Genomic DNA, 25,026 nt, shown 5'->3' with positions numbered 1-25,026 from the left:
CTGTGTTTGATATCAGTCCCATGGGCCATAGAAACAATGGACAGGAGGGGACCTCACTGACTTGATGGGACAGTTTTCTAGGCATGCTCTGTGACCTGTGCAGAGGTTTAGGAGGTAGCTGATAAGCTATGACTTCACCCTTTGTGAATGGTGGATCCTGAAATATAGATGAAACATGGGGAAAAAAATAAAACTCATAAAAAATGTAAAATGTGATAAACAACAGGTCATTTTGTGATGGCACATTCCCTTTAACTTATTTATTGCTGTGCTGCACATGAACTGTTTGCAAGGCTTCCTGCTGGGAAATGTGAGCGCAAAGATATAAAGTACAGATTAAAAATCTCCATATTTTCACCTTTCCATCCAATAAAGTAGTTTGGGGAGAGAGGTTCTGTGGTGACCAATTCCCTTTAAAGCACTTATAATACATACAGTGCAAATAAAGATACTGGGCACTCTCAATCTACATGAAACCATACAATTTATTATTAAATAAAACGATAGTATATGACAATGGATAAGTATGTTAAGACTTGGCTGTCCTAAAATCGCATAGTGTACCTTAACCTAAAATCAATACAGAAGATATACATAAGATATACTACGTCTTTTGCATCTTGGAAGCTGGATTTTTCTTGGTATTGAATAAGATATACTAAGTTCATATAAAACCTAAGTGCAGATAATAAAATATATGTATAATATATACAGTACAGACCACAAGTTTGAACACATCTTTATTTTCATGACTATGAAAATTGTAGATTCACACTGAAGGCATCAAAACTATGAATTAACACATGTGGAATTATATACATAACAAAAAAGTGTGAAACAACTGAAAATATGTCATATTTTAGGTTCTTCAAAGTAGCCACCTTTTGCTTTGATTACTGCTTTGCACACTCTTGGCATTCTCTTGATGATCTTCAAGAGGTAGTCACCTGAAATGGTTTTCACTTCACAGGTGTGCCCTGTCAGGTTTAATAAGTGGGATTTCTTGCCTTATAAATGGGGTTGGGACCATCAGTTGCGTTGTGGAGAAGTCAGGTGGATACACAGCTGATAGTCCTACTGAATAGACTGTTAGAATTTGTATTATGGCAAGAAAAAAGCCGCTATGTAAAGAAAAACGAGTGGCCATCATTACTTTAAGAAATGAAGTCAGTCCAAAAAATTGGGAAAACTTTGAAAGTGTCCCCAAGTGCAGTCACAAAAACAATCAAGCGCTACAAAGAAACTGGCTCACATGCGGACCGCCCCAGGAAAGGAAGACCAAGAGTCACCTCTGCTGCGGAGGATAAGTTCATCCGAGTCACCAGCCTCAGAAATCGCAGGTTAACAGCAGCTCAAATTAGAGACCAGGTCAATGCCACACAGAGTTCTAGCAGCAGACACATCTCTAGAACAACTGTTAAAAGAAGACTGTGTGAATCAGGCCTTCATGGTAGAATATCTGCTAGGAAACCACTGCTAAGGACAGGCAACAAGCAGAAGAGACTTGTTTGGGCTAAAGAACACAAGGAATGGACATTAGACCAGTGGAAATCTGTGCTTTTGGTCTGATGAGTCCAAATTTGAGATCTTTGGTTCCAACCACCGTGTCTTTGTGCAACGCAGAAAAGGTGAACGGATGGACTCTACATGCCTGGTTCCCACCGTGAAGCATGGAGGAGGAGGTTAGATGGTGTGGGGGTGCTTTGCTGGTGACACTGTTGGGGATTTATTCAAAATTGAAGGCATACTGAACCAGAGTGGCTACCACAGCATCTTGCAGCGGCATGCTAATCCATCCGGTTTGCGTTTAGTTGGACCATCATTTATTTTTCAACAGAACAATGAGCCCAAACACACCTCTAGGCTGTGTAAGCGCTATTTGACCATGAAGGAGAGTGATGGGGTGCTGCGCCAGATGACCTGGCCTCCACAGTCACCGTACCTGAACCCAATCGAGATGGTTTGGGGTGAGCTGGACCGCAGAGTGAAGGCAAAAGGGCCAACAAGTGCTAAGCATCTCTGGGAACTCCTTCAAGACTGTTGGAAGACCATTTCAGGTGACTACCTCTTGAAACTCATCAAGAGAATGCCAAGAGTGTGCAAAGCAGTAATCAAAGCAAAAGGTGGCTACTTTGAAGAACCTAGAATATGACATATTTTCAGTTGTTTCACACTTTTTTGTTATATATATAATTCCACATGTGTTAATTCATAGTTTTGATGCCTTCAGTGTGAATCTACAATTTTCATAGTCATGAAAATAAAGAAAACTCTTTGAATGAGAAGCTGTGTCCAAACTTTTGGTCTGTACTGTATATTATAGTTGGTATAAAATATATAATAAACTCTATAGGTTCTGGGATGGTGCAGGAATTAGCCTCCGTGTTGAATAACACAGCGATAGTCTTAGATCTAAAATCTGTGTTTCTACTGGTGTCCTAGACGGATCCTCTCAACAACAAAGTTCAGGTCTCCTCCAATTGCAATGGTAATACAATAGTTATGTATTAAGTCTCAGTGATTGTTTAGCGGCGTCCCGCTGTACTCACTGTTCAGCGGCGTCCCGCTGAGTTCTGTCGGTAGTCGACTTTCCACTGCTGGTGTTCCGGTTACTTGTGCTGCTGACACAAAACTTTCTAGGTGCTTCTGCCGTATCCCTCAATAGCTCTGGATGCCGCTCCGATGTAGTTGGGAGCCGGTGTCTTACAAGCATGAACCCACCTCCCGCGCTGATGTTTGTTTGCACGTGTTGAATCGCTTGTATAGCCGTGCAGTGATTTTGTTAATAGCGCGTCGGGTCTTTGGTTTTACAATGTGTAGGCAGGTGAGCTGATTGATAATTCGTGGACCGGAGGAAAGATAGAAAGATGGGCCTCCATCTTTCCTCCGGACTGCAAATTATCAATCGGCTCACCTGCCTACACATTGTTACCTTACATCAAAATATAAAGAAAAATAACGGAAAAGAAAAAGAATCTATAAATAACCTGCGAATAAATAATACAAAGTTTATTAAGGATTGTTTGGACACACAAGATTTGAAATTCATAATAATATATCTGAACAACTAACAATATAGGTATGAGGGGTTAAGGGGTTAATGGTAACTTAAACCTATATTGACCCCATTTTAGATATATTTGATATATGTAGAAAACTTAAGCAAAGAAATGTATCCAAAAATTTCTTCAAAACGGTAGGGAATCACACCAAAGGCGCATCGATACCGCAAGAAGGCGTTTTTTGTTACCGTTTTGAAGAGAGACTACATAAATGGTAGCCTATAAGAAATAACGGACTTAAAAGACTGCCTGTACTACTGATTTAATATTATAGGTTTTAATAGTGTATTTTAACCCCTTAAGGACTCAGCCCTATTTCACCTTAAGGACTTGGCCATTTTTTGCAAATCTGACCAGTGTCCCTTTAAGTGCTGATAACTTTAAAACGCTTTGACTTACCCAGGCCGTTCTGAGATTGTTTTTTTGTCACATATTGTACTTCATGACACTGCTAAAATTGGGTCAAAAAAGTGAATTTTTTTGCCTAAAAAAATACCATATTTACCAAAAATTTTGAAAAATTTGCAAATTTCAAAGTTTCAGTTTCTCTACTTCTGTAATACATAGTAATACCCCCAAAAATTGTGATGACTTTACATTCCCCATATGTCTACTTCATGTTTGTAGCATTTTGGGAATGATATTTTATTTTTTGGGGATGTTACAAGGCTTAGAAGTTTAGAAGCAAATCTTGAAATTTTCTGAAATTTACAAAAACCCAATTTTTAGGGACCACTACAGCTCTGAAGTCACTTTGCGAGGCTTATATAATAGAAACCGCCCAAAAATGACCCCATTCTATAAACTACACCCCTCAAGGTATTCAAAACTGATTTTACAAACTTTGTTAACCCTTTAGGTGTTGCACAAGAGTTATTGGCAAATGGGGATGAAATTTGAGAATTTCATTTTTTTGCCTAATTTTCCATTTTAACCCATTTTTTCCACTAACAAAGCAAGGGTTAACAGCCAAACAAGACTGTGTATCTTTATTGCCCTGACTCTGCCGTTTACAGAAACACCCCATATGTGGCCGTAAACTACTGTACGGCCACACAGCGGGGCGTAGAGTGAAAGGTGCGCCGTATGGTTTTTGGAAGGCAGATTTTGCTGGACTGTTTTTTTGACACCATGTCCCATTTGAAGCCCCCTGATGCACCCCTAGAGTAGAAACTCCATAAAAGTGACCGCATCTAAGAAACTACACCCCTCAAGGTATTCAAAACTGATTTTAGAAACTTTGTTAACCCTTTAGATGTTGCACAAGATTTAATGGAAAATAGAGATAAAATTTCACTTTTTGGGCAGATTTTCCATTTTAATATTTTTTTCCAGTTACAAAGCAAGGGTTAACAGCCAAACAAAACTCATTATTTATGGCCCGATTCTGTAGTTTACAGAAACACCCCATATGTGGCCGTAAACTGCTGTACGGCCACACAGCGGGCGTAGAATGAAAGGTGCGCTGTTTGTTTTGGAAGTCAGATTTTGCTGGACTGGTTTTTTTGACACCATGTCCCATTTGAAGCCCCCCTGATGCACCCCTAGAGTAGAAACTCCATAAAAGTGACCCCATCTAAGAAACTACACCCCTCAAGGTATTCAAAACTGATTTTACAAACTTTGTTAACCCTTTAGGTGTTGCACAAGATTAATGGAAAATAGAGATACAATTTCAAAATTTCACTTTTTTGGAAGATTTTCCATTTTAATATTTTTTTTCAATTACAAAGCAAGGGTTAACAGCCAAACAAAACTCATTATTTATGGCGCTGATTCTGTAGTTTACAGAAACACCCCATATGTGTTCGTAAACCGCTGTACGGGCACACGGCAGGGCGCAGAAGGAAAGGAATGCCATACGGTTTTTGGAAGGCAGATTTTGCTGGACTGTTTTTTTTGACACCATGTCCCATTTGAAGCCCCCCTGATGCACCCCCAGAGTATAAACTCCAAAAAAGTGACCCCATTTTAGAAACTAGGGGATAGGGTGGCAGTTTTGTTGGTACTAGTTTAGGGTACATATGATTTTTGGTTGCTCTATATTACACTTTTTTTGTGTGGCAAGGTAACAAGAAATAGCTTTTTTGGCACGTTTTTTTTTTGTTATTTACAACATTCATCTGACAGGTTAGATCATGTGGTAATTTTATAGAGCAGGTTGTCACGGACGCGGCGATACCTAATATGTATACAATTTTTTTTATTTATGTAAGTTTTACACAATGATTTCATTTTTAAAACAAAAAAAATGTTTTAGTGTCTCCATAGTCTAAGAACCATAGTTTTTTCAGTTTTTGGGCGATTATTTTAAGTAGGGTCTCATTTTTTGCGGGATGAGATGACGGTTTGATTGGCCCTATTTTGGGGTGCACATGACTTTTTAATCGCTTGCTATTACACTTTATTGTGACATAAGATGACAAAATGGCTTTTTTTACACAGTTTTTATTTTTATTTTTTTACGGTGGTCACCTGAGGGGTTAGGTCATGTCATATTTTTATAGAGCCGGTCGATACGGACGCGGCGATACCTAATATGTATACTTTGTTTTATTTATTTAAGTTTTACACAATGATTTTATTTTTGAAACAAAATAAATCATGTTTTAGTGTTTCCATAGTCTAAGAGCCATAGTTTTTTCAGTTTTTTGGCAATTATTTTGGGTAGGGTATGATTTTTGCGGGATGAGATGACGGTTTGATTGGTACTATTTTGGCGTACATGCGACTTTTTTGATCACTTTTATTACCTTTTTTGGGAACTAAGGTGGGCAAAATTTCAATTTCCTAATAGTTTTTTTTTTTTTTTTTTATGGCGTTCACCGTGCGGGGAAAGTAACATGACCGTTTTATAGATCAGGTCATTACGGACGCGGCGATACCAAACATGTGTAGGAAATTTTATTTTTTTCATTTTTATTCAGTGATAAATGTGTTTTATTGATTTTTACTTTTTTTTCCACTTTTTTTTGACCCAGACCCACTTGGTTCTTGAAGATCCAGTGGGTCTGATGTCTGTATAATACAGTACAGTACAATATATATTGTACAGTACTGTATTTTACTTACACTTTGTCTGAACAGATCTCTGCCTTCAGCACAGATCTGTTCAGCACCATGGACAGCAGGATGCCTGAGACGGCGTCCTGTTGCCATGGGAACCTTCCCCGTCTGCTCAGTAGTGGTCAGAACTGCGCAGACGGGGAAGGGTAAGGACGGGGCTCTGGGGGGGCTGTCTAGGAGCTCCCTCCCTCTCCATTCGGGGGGCTGCAAAGGCACTGCAGCCCCCCGATGGGAGAGGGAGGGAGCTACTTCTTACTGTTAACTTTTTTCATACAGCGGTCCGTACGGACCGCTGTATGGAAAGGGTTAAACGGCTGACATCGCATCACCGATGTCAGCCGTTTATACCAGGGTGCCAGCAATGTGCTGGCACCCTGGTATACCCACTCTACACCAACGAATTTTCAAGGGGAGGCGGGCGGGGGATCGCGATCCCGCCTGCCGCACCGCCCGCCTCCCGCACCGCCCCCACCGCCCACAACTCCCCCCCCCTGCACCACCCGCCGGCGAAAAATCATGCAGGGGTGCAGGGGGGGATGTAAAATCTATATTTGAGGTACACTAAAGTTTCTGATCCCCGCGGTCAGGGACCGCGGGGATCAGAAACTGCAAAAAGCGCAGCAAACCGCAGGTCTGAATTGACCTGTGGTTTGCGGCGATCGCCGATAGGGGGGGGTCACATGACCCCCCCTGGCATTGTCACAGGATGCCGGCTGAATGATTTCAGCCGGCATCCCGTTTCCATTAACCCCCGCGGCGCCGGAATCTGCATTTAAAGTTAGGACGTACCGGTACGCCCTGAGTCCTTAAGGACTCGGGAAATAGGGCGTACCGATACGCCCTGCGTCCTTAAGGGGTTAATGGTTTTAAATTGTGTGGCATTATTATTAGACTTGCCTATGGGATGATATACAAGAATATGACAATTTTAGTAAGTAGAAAAAGATTACTCTAACGAATCAGATATTTGAAAATCCGTACCAGATTTTGTGAAAAAAATCCACACCGGATCTTAAAAGACAAATTTGTAACCTCCTATATAAAGGCAGATTTCATGGGGGACTGATTACCACTGAGGAAGGGGTGATAATAAGCCCTGAAGCGTGTTTGGTTCAAGACCCTCCTGATGGATCGCAACAATACCTGCTGAAAGAACCTGGTGCCAAACCAACCCTGAAAACCAAAGACCCGACGCGCTATTAACAAAATTACTGCACGACAATACAAGCGATTCAACACGTGCAAACAAACATCAGCGCGGGAGAAGGTGGGCTCAAGCTCGTAAGACACCGGCTCCCAGCTACATCGGAGCGGCATCCAGAGCTATTGAGGGATACGGCAGAAGCACCTACGAAGTTTTGTTTCAGCAGCACAAGTAACCGGAACACCAGCAGTGGAAAGTCGACTACCGAAAGAACTCAGCGGGACACCGCTGAACAGTGAGTACAGCGGGACGCCGCTAAACAATCACTGAGACTTAATACACAACTATTGTATTACCATTGCAATTGGAGGAGACGTGAACTTTGTTGTTGAGAGGATCCATATAGGACACCAGTAGAACCACAGATTTTAGATCTAAGACTATCGCTGTGTTATTCAACACGGAGGCTTATTCCTGCACCATCCCAGAACCTATAGAGTTTATTATATATTTTATACAAACTATAATATATATATATTATACATATATTTTATTATCTGCACCTCTACCTTGATTTTTTTCACTCCAGTGCACCACACATTTTCCTACAATAAAACATACAGTGTTTACCTTACTAACGTAGCTCTTTGGAGGCACAACTGGAAGGCCCCTTATGAGATGTATACATGAAAAGCCCTACAATATGCATTTGAAATCATAACCTCTTCCCGACAGCTGAGCCCCTGCTGCCTCCACTGGTGCAAACACAGATGCCAGTGTATTAACCCATTGTATACCGCTGTCAATGCTAACCGCGGCATGCACAGGATTTGCAGAGGGAGTGTGCTCCCTCTCCGTACCTATCTGGTCCCTGTGCTGCGGTAATGGGGACCTTCTACCTTGTTACCAAACCCAACTTCGGATTGCTATTTTAATTTTTTTTTAAAGCTGCAGAAATTATTACCAAATGTATTCACCAAAGACTCGTGCGACTTCAGATGAAACAAATTATGCTTCCACGAAGATGGTCTCCGTACAGCATTAAAACAAAGTGTTTGAACAAATCAACTTCAGATCTATGATCCGAAGCTCGATTCGCTCAACACTACTGAATGGGTTAAATCCATTTTGTTATACATTACATCTATCCTGAGTTATCCTCTGTGGTAGTATCATGAAACCATATTCTGTATTCTGGTACTTCTTTAACACAAGATGCCAAGAAAATGCACCCTATGCATCCAGTGTTACTAAATAACGTGCTAGTATCGTGTGTTTTCTGCTACAGAATGAAGAATAAACTCTGGTATTTTGAGTTTGCCACATCAGAAACAGTTTTTTCTACATGTAAAAAATTGAAGGAGTATGTGACAATTGAGGTTAGTGATCATGTCACTTAACAAGATTATTTCTAAGCATTCTTTATGGAATTTATTGGATAATATTCACTTTATTTGAACACTCAGAGGCCATTACAATTATACAGTCATCTTTTTTCGGCCAGGCCTTTATGTTCTACTGCTTGGCTGTTTCAGTAACCTATTGACTCTCCATTCACTATGGTGGAAAGATTGGCTGGTGTGAATCTGTGAATAAGGAGTCACAGGACCCTTTTTCTACCAGTGGGTGAGGGAACCAGAGGTGGTACACACCCCTATCAGGAATTTTTGGCATATTGTTAAATGTTATTTCACTAAGGCTACTTTCACACTAGTGTTTCTATATTCCGGTATTGAGCTCCATCTTAGGGTCTCAATACTGGAAAAAAAATGCTTCGGTTTTGTCCCCATTCATTTTCAATGGGGACAAAATGTAACTGAACGGAATGCTCCAAAATGCATTCCGTTCCGTTTGGTTGCGTTCTCCTACCGGAGAGCAAACTACAGCTTGCTGCGGTTTTCTTTCTGTCCTGGGATGTGGAGCAAAACGGATCCGTCATGACCCACAATGCAAGTCAATGGGGACGGATCAGTTTTCCCTGACACAATAGAAAATGGATCCGTACCCCGTTGGCTTTCACTGGAGTCATGACTGATCCGTTATCTGTTACAGATAATACAACTGCATTATCAATAACGGACGAGTTTTTGCTGAACCCTGCCGGATCCAGCAAAAACGCTAGTGTGAAAGTAGCTTAAATATCACTTAGAACTGTTAAGTATGACTGTGTAAATATACAGTGCTGTCCTTTTTGTATAATCCAGTAATAATATCACTTAAATTGATTCAGGAAATGTGACATACACTAGCATTTTTAATCAGCTGAGCTTCTACTTGTCTTGTAATATTTTTTATATAGAAAATCTGTGTTTGTATAATAAGTTTGATTTGCGTATCTCCTTTTATGGATTATGGCTAATGCACATGGCCATATTACTAATCCATGTTCCATCACATGCTAATATGCAAGAATGGGAGAATGTGGTGCCTCATGGGGGCTTCATTTACTAGCACACAGAGGACTTACAACCCTGTAATATAGGAGGATGGACTCTGAGCACCATCATACCGGATGCAGCAATGCTATTTATGAGTCATTAGCTGCCCTGTCTTTTAAAGGACAAATACGTTTCTCTATACTCTTGATTTATAGTAAACTTTTATAATTTACAACATTGACGAGCACCATCAATAAAACTAATTGTTCTTGTATCTGCCACAGTGCTGTGGATCCCCCTTGGATCTCAGTTCAGTATCCCTTGAAGGCATTGCTGTTATTAATATTCCCAGCATGCATGGTGGCTCCAATTTGTGGGGAGAGACAAGGAAACCTTTGGGTGAACCTCGAAATGCTTCATCTCAGAATCTGCCTGAAGCTATCACTGATCCAGAAGCCCTAAAGTCATGTACTCAAGGTGAGGGTAACAAACTTCATGTTATTAAAGGCTACCGATCATAAAAAAAAATATTTTTGACATGTTAGAAGTCTTGATCAATGTCGTTCATGTGTTGATACCCCAAAGATCACTATCAGGGGCCAAAGTGCTCAGGTGAGCATCGTGCTTCTTCATTTGTTATTAGCTATCCTTTAAAAGCGGAGCCAACATTGTATGGGCTCTCCAAGAAGAGCCGAGCAGAGGCAATCAGAAATGAAGGAGCACAACTTTCAGCCGAGCACTTCTTCCCCTTCATTATAAAATGATAGTTGTTCTTTAAAGGGGTTGTGCAGAGCAAAGATTTAATCACCTTCCTCAGGATAGGTCTTCAGTATCAGATTGGTGGGGGTCCAACTCCCGGCACCCCCGCTGATCAGCTGTTTAAAGAGATAGCGGCTCTCGTGTGAGCACTGCTTCCTTCTCAAAATTACTGCCACTTTGTGTTCCTTGTAGAAGTGGCTTAGGTTAATTAAAACTGCTCGTCCTATGCTAGTGACTGGGACAAGCAGTTGTAATTACACTGTGCTACTGCTGCAAAGGAGACCGCGTACAGGTAGCACTGCTACCTCTTCAAACAGCTGATCGTCAGGTGCCGAGAGTTGGACCCCTCTGATCTGATAGGTCATTAATATCTTTGCACTGCACAACCCCCTATAATTATACTAAGGATGATTGATTTGTAAGGAGCAAACTTGGGTCTAAATAAACAGAAGTAAAAACACTTCTTCCACTTGATTATATTGTAGGTTATATGGGTAATGACAAATAACTAACAGGGAAGGCCAATAAAAATTCCTTATTTACTTATCATGAAAAAAATAATAGGAGCTCTTGTTTTGTACACATTTTTCTCTTATGACAGATCTTAGTGATAAGAGGCTAGAAGTTGTGGGATTGGAAGGAGCCATTGAAATGGGACAAATTTATACAGGCCTGAAAAGTGCAAGGAAAAGACTGGCTAAATGTTCAGAGCTTACGATTCGGTGAGTTGTTGTGATTGATATTCCCATTCTCTTGTATCAATATCTGATGGCAGATATTCATGTAAGTTTGTATTTAAAAAAACTGGTTTTCCAAGATCATAAAGTTACAGTTTTCAACCATTTCTCTATTATTATTTGTTTTAAATGATTGTCTAGCTGCTATAAAGCCTGAGACAGAGCACACACACACACTCCCAGCGAGCTGTAATCTCAGCTGGCGTGGAAGAGGAGTGTGGGTCAATGGGGGATGTGCTGACAGTCTGCAGGGAGAGGAAAAGGTCCTCTTCTCCCTGTATATCACCAAAAAATTGAACCACAATCTTCACAGAGTGAGAATCAAAAAACTTTATTGATAATGTATAATAAATACATACATAATAATAAAAGGCAGAACAAAGGTGGAACACAAGGATGAGGAACAGGACCCGAGAGGGGGCCGAGAGGTCAGCACACTAAAAAGCAGGGAAAAGAATACAAGATGAAAAAACACCAAGACACCTCTGGACAATAAGCCCCAAACAATGCTGCAATGGAGGCAAATATGAGGGCAAGAAAACTTGGTGATTGGAAAAGAATAAGCATACCCTGGATGGTGTGTCGATCTCTCAGCCGCCTCCTGACCCAACGCCGTTTCGCCAGTAACCTGGCTTTGTCCGGGGATGTAGGACAATAGACAAAGCTTCCCCTATTAAAGGTGCCCACACAGGTGTGTAGGGAAGTAATTAAAAGCCTGATGACACCTCCACCATTGGATATGGAGCTTCGAATGCTGGAAACCAATCCGCAGTATCACATAGAGGTGCTGGGGGCGGGGCCAATCTGACACAGCGGTCATGTGATGAAGGACGTGACCGCAACGTCAAAAACACATCATAGCCACCGCCTCCACCAAAGACTGAAGGCCAAGGGTGAAACAGATATGACACGGCAGTCATGCGGCCGAGCAAATGACCACAGTGTCACAGACCCGTCATAACCGCGCCTCCCACAAAACATGTAAAGGTACCAGGGGTGGGGCAAATTTGACGCGGCAGTCATGCGACAAAGCACATGACCGCAATGTCAAAAGCACATGATAGCCTCTGCCGGGAGCTGATGGTCAGTCTGCAGCATACAGAGGGAATGCCAGGGGCGGAATAAATGTGACAAAGCGGTCACGTGACACAGCACATGACCGCAGCGTCATAAGCACATCATGGCCGCACCTCCCTCGGAACATATACAGATAATATACAGTCATGTGAAAAAATTAGGACACCCTTTGAAAGCATGTGGTTTTTTGTAACATTTTTAATAAAAGGTTATTTCATCTCCGTTTCAACAATACAGAGAGATTAAAGTAATCCAACTAAACAAAGAAAACTGAAGAAAAGTCTTTTCAAGATCTTCTGTAAATGTCATTCTACAAAAATGCCTATTCTAACTGAGGAAAAAGATAGGACACCCTTGCCCCTAATAGCGAGTGTTACCTCCTTTGGCTGAAATAACTGCAGTGAGACGGTTCTTGTAGCCATCTACCAGTCTTCGACATCGGTCTGAGGAAATTTTACCCCACTCCTCAATGCAGAACTTTTTCAGCTGTGAGATGTTTGAGGGGTTTCTTGCACGTACAGCCCTTTTCAAGTCACCCCACAGCATCTCAATGGGATTCAAATCTGGACTTTGACTTGGCCATTCCAGGACTCTCCATTTCTTCTTTTTCAGCCAATCTTTGGTTGATTTACTAGTATGTTTTGGGTCATTGTCATGTTGCATGGTCCAGTTCCGCTTCAGCTTTAATTTTCTAACTGATGGTCTCACATGTTCTTCAAGCACCTTCTGATACACAGTAGAATTCATCGTGGATTCTATGATGGTGAGCTGACCAGGTCCTGCTGCAGCAAAGCAGCCCCAAACCATGACACTTCCACCTCCATGCTTCACAGTTGGTATGAGGTTCTTTTCTTGGAATGCTGTGTTTGGTTTACGCCAAACATGTCCTCTGCTGTTGTGTCCAAATAATTCAATTTTGGACTCATCTGTCCAAAGAACATTATTCCAGAAGTCCTGGTCTTTGTCAACTTTATCTCTGGCAAATGTCAGTCTGGCCTCGATGTTTCTCTTGGAAAGCAAAGGTTTCCTCCTTGCACACCTCCCATGCAAGTTAAACTTGTACAGTCTCTTTCTGATTGTAGAGGCATGTACTTCTACATCAACAGTAGCCAGAGCCTGCTGTAGTTCTCGAGATGACACTTTAGGGTTTTTGGAGACCTCTTTTAGCATCTTGCGGTCTGCTCTTGGGGTGAACTTGCTGGGGCGACCAGTCCTGGGCATGTTGGCAGTTGTTTTGAAAGCCCTCCACTTGTAGACTATCTTCCGGACAGTGGAATGGCTGATTTCAAAATCTTTTGAGATCTTTTTAAATCCCTTCCCAGACTCATAGGCTGCTACAATCTTTTTTCTGAAGTCCTCTGACAGCTCTTTTGCTCTCACCATGGTGCTCACTCTCACTTCAACAGTCAGGAGCACACCAAACTAAATGTCTGAGGTTTAAATAGGGCAAGCCTCATTCAACATGCAGAGTAACGATCTACTAATTATGTGCACCTGGTGTGATATACCTGTGTGAGATCTGAGCCAATTTAAGAGGGAATACATGTGAGGGTGTCCTATCTTTTTCCTCAGTTAGAATAGGCATTTTTGTAGAATGACATTTACAGAAGATCTTGAAAAGACTTTTCTTCAGTTTTCTTTGTTTAGTTGGATTACTTTAATCTCTCTGTATTGTTGAAACGGAGATGAAATAACCTTTTATTAAAAATGTTACAAAAAACCACATGCTTTCAAAGGGTGTCCTAATTTTTTCACATGACTGTATATCAAAAATGGGAACCAATCAATAGGTAAAAGACCACGCAACTGTGGGTCCAAATCATAATTTCCCACAGATTGAAATAATAAACAGAAACAGCAAAATAACAATTCAGTCATGTGATAAACCACATGACCAGGTTAAAATGTCACATCACATGAAAGTTTTTTTGATTTTCACTCTGTGAAGATTGTGGTTCAATTTTTTGGTGATATTTGTGGCTCCACTTGTGAGTCTATTTTTTCGGGATTCATTTCTGTCCGGTAATAATTGGGTGGCTCTGTATAATTGTACCTCAAGGGGAGGAGTATCATGTACTTCTTTGCATGTTATCACTATATACATCAGAAAGCACACATTCTCTTATTGTCAGATATAGGGGGGGGGGCTTTTTTTTTCCATAAAAGCAGTGACATTTATTGATACCACATATTATATATGAAAGGAAGGCTGTCTCACTTGGTAGATGCTAAATGATACTTTTTTTATTGACACATTGTAATTATGAGACGCGTTTAGGCTCTATAAGCCTTCCTCAGACATGTCTGAGAAAGGCTTGTAGAGCCGAATTGCGTCACATAATTACAATGTGTCAATAAAAAAAGTATCATTTAGCATCTACCAACTGAGTGGCGGTCTTCCTTTCATATATAATGTATGGAGTGCCTCTCCTAAGACTCGAGCACCACATTGAATCTAACCTGAGTGACGACCTCAGCAAATCCATTTATTGATACCACGACACAAATGTTTACCAGCTTCATGATGATGACATCTAGGGATGAGCAAATTTCATATTTTGAAATTCGTTTTCGGTTCAGGTTGTGGTATAATGTGAATTGCGTTATAGATTCCGTTACCACGGATCATAACGCAATTCCATAACTGAATGCCTTTAGAAGTATTCTGGTATTCATTCCGTCATAATAGAAGTCTATGGCCTGCATAACGGATCCGTCCGGTTTACGTTATGCTGGCGTCCTCTCCTGCATAACGGAAACCGGACGGATCCGTTATGCAGGCCAATTCGCTCATCCCTAATGACATCAAATAGGTTGCACCAAACACTTACAACACTCACACAAATAAAGGTTACATTTTGCACGGTCCCTATCCTGCCCACAATAAAGCACCTACATTATGCCTGTCTGATAGCAGACATAGCATTATAGTAGCTTTATGGAGTTATATTTAGGATTACAGTTTCTATAGGGGATGTAAAATTCTGTTCCTGTATTTCCAGTCTTTGCATGCAAAAGTTGGCTGGTGCATTCCTGTGGGTTTTGAATGTCTTTCACACACACAACAGCAAATGTAGACATGTGAGGTGGCACATTGTACAGTATTTTGCAGAGTATATTCTGGGTCGAAATATACTCTGCCATGTTGATTGGTTGGATATACCAGTCAATCACAGGAACCACAGATCAGCAGTGTGTAAGGCATTGTATGTTGAGTCTGGTTTCAAGTAGCCCAGGAAAGACCATTGTATGTTGAAAATATTGTATTCTGAGGCCACTGTAAATTAAGGGATAACTGTATTGTTTTTGTGTGTAAGCCTCTTCCCAGAGACGTTTAGGTGCAGTGTTTACTTTAAACCTTGTCTATCACAAAGTTACATGAAAGTGGACATGGCTGTTAGCAGCCCATCAAGGCTACTGAAATCAAGTTGTCCTCAGGATAGGCCATCACTATCAGATCAGCAGGGGTCCCGCACTCCGCACCCAGGCCTATCAGCTAGTTCAGAGTAGTTTGAGCGCTAGAAGTAGGTTCCACAATTGCACAGCTCTGTCCTGGCAGCTCATAAACATCGGTAAGCCATATACTTCTCAGTTTGATAAGAATTTAGCTATGAGTGTTTATGAGCTGTCCAGAATTCAGACATAAGGGCTATACATCCAGCCCTCAGAGCAGCAAAATGACGAATGTCTCTATAACTGAAAGTAAGATACTCTATAGGTAGGCTAAAACATAACCCTGACAAAAACTGCTTAAAACCTTTAATATAGACCAATAAAAAAAAGATTTTTAGTAAAATGCGATCATTTAAAAATTGACCCCAAAGATGTTTATGGCCTTCATTGTGTGGAATAAATTATGTATTAATTTTATTATATTTTTTTTTTTTATGGATGTGCGGTAACCATTTACTTTTTTTTTATTTTTTTATTCTTTAATGGAAGATTTTGTAAGAAAAACAAATTTTGGATTTTTCACATAGTAACAAAATATCACTATTTTTATTTTAGTATCACTGCTGGGTTTGTCCATTTGATCGAAGTTAATACACTTTAATGCAATACAATGCTTTTGTAAAGAGAAAATACTCTGAAGAGTTTCACAAATGTTGCCCAACAGTAAATGTTATGGTTTCCTAGATGGGTGCAGCTTACTTGTAATCTGTATTATGCTTTTACTTCCGATAGAACCACAAAGCCGCTGCCAATGCAGATTGATGGGGAGCCCTGGATGCAGCCACCATGCACAGTAAGAATTCTCGTCTATGGAAAATATTATATGCTTTAATTTTCTTTTCTAGTAGGATTGCATTGTACCATTAGTAATCTTCCTGTAGAGGAGTGCTTAAATATTTAGGACCCATTGTGTTATGCTTAAGAGTACATCACATTATTCACATAAACTACAACATCCTTAGGGCCTTGGAATAAAAGGAGATCTTCTATCATTAGTATATGCCATTGGTATGGTACAATACCTGGAATACCTAAACCAAGGAATAAGACACAAGAAAGCACACTACTACTCCCAGCTCGACACCTGAATTGGACTGTGGATTGTTCCATGTAACCCAGTACTTACTGATCAGTAGCAGCCTATCCCAGGTATGCGATGACTTAAAGAAGTTGACCCACAGACAACATTTATCACCCATTCACAGGATAGGATTATGAGAACGGAGACCCCCGAGTATCCTGTAAGTGCGCATATGTGACCACAGGTCCTTTTACCTATATGGGACTGCCAGAGATAGCTGAGCACTGGACTTTGCAGTCCCATAATCAATGACAACATGTGCACTACTGCTCCATTCACACAGAGAGTTCAGAGACCCCCAGCAATCATACATTTATCACTAGGATAGGTACTAAATTAAGTTTGTGGGCCAACCTCTTCAATAAGGTGGAAACAGTTTTAAGCGGGTTAGCAGCACTATATCCTTTTTAACTTTAAATGAGCTTGTGATGTGCAGCATGTGGTGCTTTTTCTGCCATCCAAACAACTGACCCCAATAAAAAAAAATCAGTGCGGTCTTCAGCACATGCAGTCATGATACCAGTGCGAATAGTGTATCATGTTTATTTTCCTTGTTCAGTTACTTCATGTCCTGATTAATTACGTCTTGTATTTCAGATTAAGATTACACACAAGAACCAGGCACCAATGATGTTGGCTCCTCCACCAAGGTCCTCAAGTTTTTTTTCTAAGTAGCAGATCAAGCTATGAGACACCCAATATCTATTGTTCAATGACGACTTCTACCGTAGGAACCAAGTGTCCATGGACCACGAGCTTAACCTTTACCCTCAGATTCTTCTTGATATAACCAAACTGTAGGGTTGGCCTCTTTGCTATCACCCATGATAGTTCTGACCATTTTGTTTACCAGCTAAACTGTCAGAGATCATTTATGAGCAGAGCATCAGAGAATTAAAATATATATATATATATATATATACTGTATGATCGAACACATTGAGATATTTAGGTTGTTATTCTCTAGATGCCCACTGAGCATGTTCCTCTTTGCATTTAGCTTACCTTTTAAAGCTATTATACAGTACTTATAACCGTATAGTACCAATTTTAGGATAAGATTAGATTTTACACTGCCTTATTCCTGGATAAAAACAATCATTACAGATTGTATGTACGTTTACAATATCTGATATTTTTAGAATACCAAAATGCTTTAGACAGTATGCGTAGGAAATAACATATCATATATGAACTTTCCAACATGTGTAGTATACAGCAACGTCATATGGAGACCATGAATTCTTCCTATATTTTATTGCAGTTGACATGGGTACGAACCACTGGGGACAACAGATCACATTGCACTGTTTTTATTTATATTTTTTTTAACTTATGATGCTTATATTGAGAATGAATATAAATTTTGCCAAATTTGATTTAGAGAATCATGAAAGCAGTAGGAAATAAAAGAATACAACATACGCCAGTGTAATAAATGCCCTGTTCAGCGCGTAATGTTTTACCCACTACAGTTCATCTACCTGTGTTTCATTTGTAATCATGTCGGCTCAAACATGGATTTCCAGGTTGTGAGTAAAGACTTTAAGCCATCCCTACAAATATATTTATTTATGGATGCCAGTGAGGGCATATATATCTCACTGGTATTAAGTAGTGCAGGGCTGGCCAACCTGCGGCTCTCCAGCTGTTGCAAAACTACAATTCCCACCATGCCCTGCTGTAGGCTGATAGCTGTAGGCAGTCTTTGCATGCTGGTAGTTGTAGTTTTGCAACAGCTGGAGAGCCGCAGGTTGGCCATCCCTGAAGTAGTGTGTCTTTGTACCATTAGAATGGCTTTCCCCTCTTAAAGTGTCACTGAGCTTTCACAAAACTTTTTATAGCAACATATCAAAGTTTTTGATCGGTAGGGGTCTGAGAGCTGAGCCCCCGACGATCGTTAGTATGAGGAGAAAGAAGCGCTCACATAGCACACTCCGTCTCTCCACACTTCAGGAGAATTGTTATATGCTCATTGTTGTTCTATTGCGCCAGTCTTCTGCAGTGAAGAGAGTACACATTATGTGCACACTTCTCTTTCTAGTGATCGTGAGTTTGAGCACTCAGACCGCCAGCAATCAATTAAAAACGTTGATATGTCGCTATAACATATCAAAGGTTTTGTGAAAATTTAATACCACAACTGCCTATGGGTGCAGAACCCAACTACTTGGACCCTCACCTGTCAGAACAAAAAGCGGTCCTGTTGCCCCTTATTCCACAAATCAGGGCAGCCCCGTCCTAGAATTCAATGGAGAGGTGGCCTTAACATTAGGTTGACTTTTTCCTCCGCTCCGATAGACTTTATTAGAGAGTGGCTCCTGCATTCACCTCTAATTCAGTAATAAGGACTACTCATTAAAATTACTATTGAAATTTACTTACCTGAAATTTTTGTTTCCCCGTGTCCGAAGGCAGCCTAGCAATGGATTCAAATATCTTCACCCTTAGGTCTCAAATGACCTTATGTTCTGTCCACACCTGATCCACATTTTTTTCCTGATCGGATGCGGACCCATTTATTTCAATGGGGCCACAAAAGATATAGACTAACAAACATGTAAGATACGTCATTAATTTGTGGAATTCACCTTGTTGAATTAACCCTTCTTATATTTAAAATAGAGGGTTGACATATATTTATATTACGCACTTATATAGCGTTGCTATATTCTGCAGTGCTTTACAGACATTGGCATCAAGCTGTCCCCAATAAGGCGCACACTCTAAGGTCCCTATCAGTATGTCTTTGGAGTGTGGGAGGAAACCGGAGTCCCCGGGGCAAACATACAAACTACATGCAGATGTTGTCCTTGGTTGTATTTCAACCCAGCACCCGAACGCGGCAAGGCATCAGTGCTAATCACTGAGCCACAATAATACAAACGGAAGCAGTCGGCTGCCAGTTACATTTTATTTCTTTTTTAACTGCAATGTATGAACACAAGATGAAATTTCTAATGAAATCAAGCCATGCCTGTTTGAACTCGGCATGTTCCTCCTTTTAAACCATACAACTGGAAAACCGCTACTTATCCAGGTCCAGATGTGGTGGAATTTTTCAGTTGCAGATTTCAGTTTTTTACATTGCATGAATTTTCAGTACAGTCCTCTGTGTCCCATTTGTCCATGGTCTCCTAACTAAATCCTGTAGTGGACAAATACTCCTGAGCTAGTTCAGTATCGTTAGGCCTCATACCAGGAGTGTAGTTGGGGGGGGGGGGCACTTGCTCCAAACACAGTTGAGGGGGGCACAAGGGTGTCTAAAGAATTCTGCCTCCCACCCTTACCTGTGTTCCTTTAAATTACAGCAGGTGGGGTGTCTTACTGCAATAGGCCGGTCCACGGGGGAGAACGGTGGGCCAACGGCCGCAACAGTTCATCGGTACTCACGGTTAGCAGATGCCTCCCTGGGCCAGCAGGGAAGGGGAGAACCGCACCAAGTTCTCCAGGGCACGCTCTATTACAGGTGACACCGGCCAGGTGGTGATCAAGGTGCCCTTAATCGTGATTGGATTTTTTGGGTGCTTGTGCGGCTGAGCCCCTGAATTAGGTCATATCGTGACGCCAGCACCTTGATGGTGCAAAATGATGAGTGGTTGTAGTATGGAGATGGAAGAATGAGATAGGGTTCGAATCAAACTCAGAACTTTACTGTAAACAGGGTCTTGACAGCAATTTACATCGATATAAACAGTCTCATGGATATGAAGGTAGATTGCTGTAAATCCAGGTAACAGGCTGTATATGTGGCTATATCTCAGGCTACGGTAGGAGATTGTGTACTCCTTGGTATTTAGCTATTTGCCTTGTTCTAATCTCAGTAAAGGTAGTTTAGATCCTTATCTTCTACACACAAGTGCTACAACAGATGGCCTGTCTGTCCTTGAAGTAATGGTGAGGCTGCCAGAAGCTGATAAACCTTCACCTTGGTACAAAGGTGCCTAAAGCCTAGAATAATTGCTATTGTCCTTCTACATAGAAAATTGTAAAATCTACTTGGCAATCCAGAAGAGAAGACTGTAGAACATGGGTGTCAAACATGCGGCATGCGGCCCGCAATGAATATTTTTGCGGCCCGGCAAGTATTTCTGAACATGAGCGCGCTGCTATCGGCGCGCTCATGTTCTCTCAGCAGCACGGGGAGAAGGAAGCTGTCCTCCCTCCCCCTGTGCTGCTGCCACCAATGAGAAGAGGGGGGGGGGGGGGGGAGGAGGGGCGGGCGCACTGCGCCACCAATGAGAATAGAGGGGGGGAGGAGGGGCGGGCGCACTGTGCCACCAATGAGAATAGAGGGGGGGGCCGCACTGCGCCACCAATGATTGGACTATTTCCACACAGAGCGGCGCCCAGCACTCACCATTAGTCCTGGGTACCGCTCCGTTCGCCCGCAGTGCCCCATTACTGTCTCCTCTCCTGCTCCACATGCTGCTTACTATCGGAGCGATGGGAGGAGACATCAGCTTCACTAGTGGGCGTTCCTTCTCCCTGCGCTGCGATTGGACAGCGCTACAGCCAGGAAGAAGGAACGCCCACTAGTGAAGCTGATGTCTCCTCCCATCGCTCCGATAGTAATCAGCAGCATGTGGAGCAGGAGAGGAGACAGTAATGGAGCACTGCAGTCGAACGAGCGGCGCCCAGGACTAATGGTGAGTGCTGAGACATCGCTGGGCGCCGCTCTGTGTGGCCTGATAGTGAAAGTAGTTTAACACAATACAGGAGGCGGGTGCCGGCAGCAGAATCGCATTGCCGGCACCCTGCCCCTGACAGCGAGCTGCGATCAGAGGCAGTTAACCCCTTAGGTGCCGCACCTGAGGGGTTAACTGCTGATCTGCCAGTACCCGCCTCCTGTATAAAGGGGTAATTTATCATTGGTGGTGCAGTGTGTCCCCCCCCTCAACCCCCCCATCCCATTAAAATCATTGGTGGCACAGTGCGCCAGCCCCTCTCAACCCCCCCAGTATTGAAATCATTGGTGGCAGTGGCCACAGGGACCTCTCCCCTCCCCCTCATTGGTGGTGCAGTGGCAGCTTCTGATCGGAGCCCCAGCTGTGTAAGCCTGGGGCTCCGATCAGTTACCATGGCAGCCAGGACGCTACAGAAGCCCTGGTTGCCATGGTAACATCCCTGATGCTGTGTGCACAAGGCACAGAGCAGTAGGGACAGTGTGAAGTTCTATTCACCCTGATAGAGCTGAATAGGACAAGGGATGAAAGATCCCAGGTTCTCGCCCCTAAGGCTACTTTCACACTTGCGTTCAGAGCGGATCCGTCTGAGACGGATCCGCTCATATAATGCAGACGGTGGATCCGTTCAGAACGGATCCGTCTGCATTATATTGTAAAAAAAATTCTAACTGTGAAAGTAGCCTGAACGGATCCGTCCAGACTTTTACATTGAAAGTCAATGGGGGACGGATCCGTTTGAAGATTGAGCCATATTGTGTCATCTTCAAACGGATCCGTCCCCATTGACTTCCATTGTAAGTCTGGACGGATCCGCACGGCCAGGCGTTTTTTTTTTATGCGGCCCACATAAACTAAAATTTTGTTTTTTTGGCCCATGTTAGCCTTTGAGTTTGACATGCTTGCTGTAGAATAAAGATCTCACCTTTGCCAGTTTCTTAGCTTGACACAGACAAATGAATTGGCTCCTCTAGGCCGTGGAGCCAAAGAGCTGAGAGGAGGGGTCCTCTCCTTCCCCCTGCTCCTCACTCCACTCACTAGGCCTGAACTGTGGTGCTATCCCCATCTAGTGGTGGAATCTGTGTAGTGCACCTAACAGCCTGTTGACAGGGCTCTTTATACAAGAGTGCAATACAACATAATATAACAAGAGTTGCCGTGCCCACATATACAAGTGGGATGCTGCATTAGCAACTGTTGCAACTTCATCATGTTGAATGAGACAGAAGGGTGGAGTCCCTACTAATAATAATGGTAAGTAAAAACCCTTTCCTATATCTCCACTCGAAGAATCTCTGGTACTTATGAAAAGGCCCTGTGTTTGTGGAACTTAAATGTTTGTCAGAGGCCTTCACCAACAAGTCAGCCAGAGTGGCACCAAACAAACAGTTACCTTTTCAAGGCATGGCACAAAGTCTACTTTTTGACCTTTATAAATCAAGACTTTAGACCTCATGCCCACAACCGCATATTCTGTCCTTGCAGATCAGATGAGGACCCCCAATTTCAGGAGGGGACTACCTGCCAGACTGCATTGTGCCAACTGTAAAGTTTTGTGGAGAAGGAATAATGCTGTGGCCTGGGCCCCTTAATTCCAGTAAAGAAAAAGCTTAATGCTTCAGTGTACAAAGACATTTTGAAAATGATATGCTTCCAGCAATGTGGGGGAAGGCCCTTTTGAATTCCAGTAGGTCTATGTCCCAGTGCACTAAGCAAGGTCCATAAAAGGCATGATTGCACGAGTTTGGTGTGAAAGAACATGACTGGCCACACAGAGCCCTGACCTCAACCCCAAACACCTTTCAGATTAAATGGAACAGAGCGAAGACCTCTCATTTAGCATGTGTCTGACCTCACAAATGTTCTTCTCGTTAAAAGGGCAAAAATTCCCACAGACTTGCTCTAACATGTTAGAAAGTCTTCCCAGATGAGTGGATGCTGTTAAAGCAGCAAAAAGTGGACCAACCTCCTATTAATGCCTATGGAGTTAAAGTTCCAATACATTCGTCCATATATTGCATCTCTAGGGCCATTTTCTATGCAGGGATGGAAGGGGTTAAACCAGGGAGTTGTAGTTCTGCAACAGCTAGAGAGCCACAGGTTGAACATCCCTGGGTTAAACAGCACTAACTGCAATGCATTCTGGGCGTTGCAAAAATTGTCTGTTACAGTAAGCTTTCTTCAAGCTAAACTTGAAGCCACCTTAAAAAGGGTTGGCCACTTTCTGGTTACTTTTGATCAATGTGTATATATAAGATCACTATATGACACTAATACAGCATGCTCTATTATGAGCCAAGTCTTTTGTGTTGTCCATAACATGGCTGCTGATGAATGGTCATGTGCCCAGGCAAATTACAAAATTCTCTCCATTCTAAGGCCTCTTGCACACAACCAACCGTATGCTGCTCTGGGACATATATGGTCTGTGAGCGGGCCATATGTCCCGGAGCGGCATTAATCATGCGCACAAAGAATCATATTACAATGATGCTGTGGATGTCAGGCCACTTGCGGGGCTATTGTCCTGCACTCATATGAACTTATGAGTGCGGGACAATAGTCCCACGGGCAGCGCGACATGCACAGCATCATGGTAATCTATGATGCTGTGTGCTCCTGATCAATGCCGCTTTGGGACATGGGACATATATGGTCTGTGAGCAGGCCATATCTTGGAGGGTATACGGTCGAGTGCAAGAGACCTTAGAATGGAGAAAATTTAGTAATTTGCCTGGTCACATGCTTGCGCATGATCAATGCCACTCCAGTACCTATAGCCCGCTCACGGACAGTATGTCTCAGAGGGCATATGTCATCTGCAAGGGCCCTAAGGCCTTGTCCACACTTCAATGATTTCCATCAGTGATTTTTTAAACCAAAACCAGGCATGCAGACTTCATTGATAAGGTAGAATAGAAAGATCTGCGTTTTGGACCCACTCCTCGTTTTGGCTAGAAATAACTGACCAGACACTGCCTAGTGTGAAGGCACCCTTAGACCTAGTTCACACTTCAGATTCTGTGGCGGAAAATTCCACGGACCATAACGCAATTCTATGACTGAATGCCTTTAGAGGCATTCTGTTATTTATTCCATCATAATAGAAGTATATGGCCAGCATAACAGATCAGTCCTGTTATGCAGGAGAGGACTCCCCTGCATAACGTAAAGTGGCCTAAATTATGTTTTTCCCCTTAACACTAAGGAGAAAATGTAAGATCTATCACCACCCCTGACATGTCAGTTATGGTATTCCACTTGACAGTTCTGGAGCATATATTCCTATGGTTATGTTGTGAAATTCTCCTATCATGTTAGAGGTTTATGACTAAAGGTACAAGTGGGTGTTACTAATAGAGGGGGGGGCAGGAAGTGTCCCTGCACAGTGTTCAGTGCAGCAGGTGTCAGACTGCATGGTCACACCCCAACTTAAAATGCTTTGGAACAGCGATGTGGCATACAAATTACATGTCTGGAGTGGAGACAAGTCCTATAACTTGAAACCCCTTAACACATTACACTTTCCATGCCGGTTACATGTGATGGCTGTGTTCGGAGATTTAAGACCATGCACTGTACGG

General features: G+C 42.2%; 1 protein-coding gene across 5 annotated transcripts in view; it reads left to right on the top strand.

Annotated features, from left to right (window-relative positions):
- DGKA (diacylglycerol kinase alpha) overlaps positions 1 to 18,181 on the top strand; it is a 197,502-nt gene extending 179,321 nt beyond the window's left edge. For 3 of the 5 annotated variants that reach the window (XR_006388132.1, XR_006388133.1, XR_006388134.1), the window contains 6 exons: positions 8,561 to 8,651; positions 9,935 to 10,127; positions 11,011 to 11,131; positions 16,409 to 16,469; positions 16,639 to 16,825; positions 17,355 to 18,181. Coding sequence is in view for 2 of the 5 variants with exons in the window: in XM_044283929.1 (XP_044139864.1) it covers positions 8,561 to 8,651; positions 9,935 to 10,127; positions 11,011 to 11,131; positions 16,409 to 16,469; positions 17,355 to 17,432 (544 nt within the window). In the remaining 3 variants the exon portion in view is untranslated. The remainder of the gene's footprint in view (positions 1 to 8,560; positions 8,652 to 9,934; positions 10,128 to 11,010; positions 11,132 to 16,408; positions 16,470 to 16,638; positions 16,826 to 17,354) is intronic. The other 2 variants (XM_044283929.1, XM_044283930.1) reach the window with 1 other exon arrangement.
- The last annotated feature ends 6,845 nt before the right edge of the window (positions 18,182 to 25,026 follow it).

Source organism: Bufo gargarizans, chromosome 3, assembly GCF_014858855.1.
Source record: "Bufo gargarizans isolate SCDJY-AF-19 chromosome 3, ASM1485885v1, whole genome shotgun sequence".
In the NCBI taxonomy this organism is placed as follows: Eukaryota; Metazoa; Chordata; class Amphibia; order Anura; family Bufonidae; genus Bufo; species Bufo gargarizans.
The sequence above is the reverse complement of the archived record's forward strand: the minus strand, read 5'-3'. Positions and strand labels throughout refer to the sequence as shown.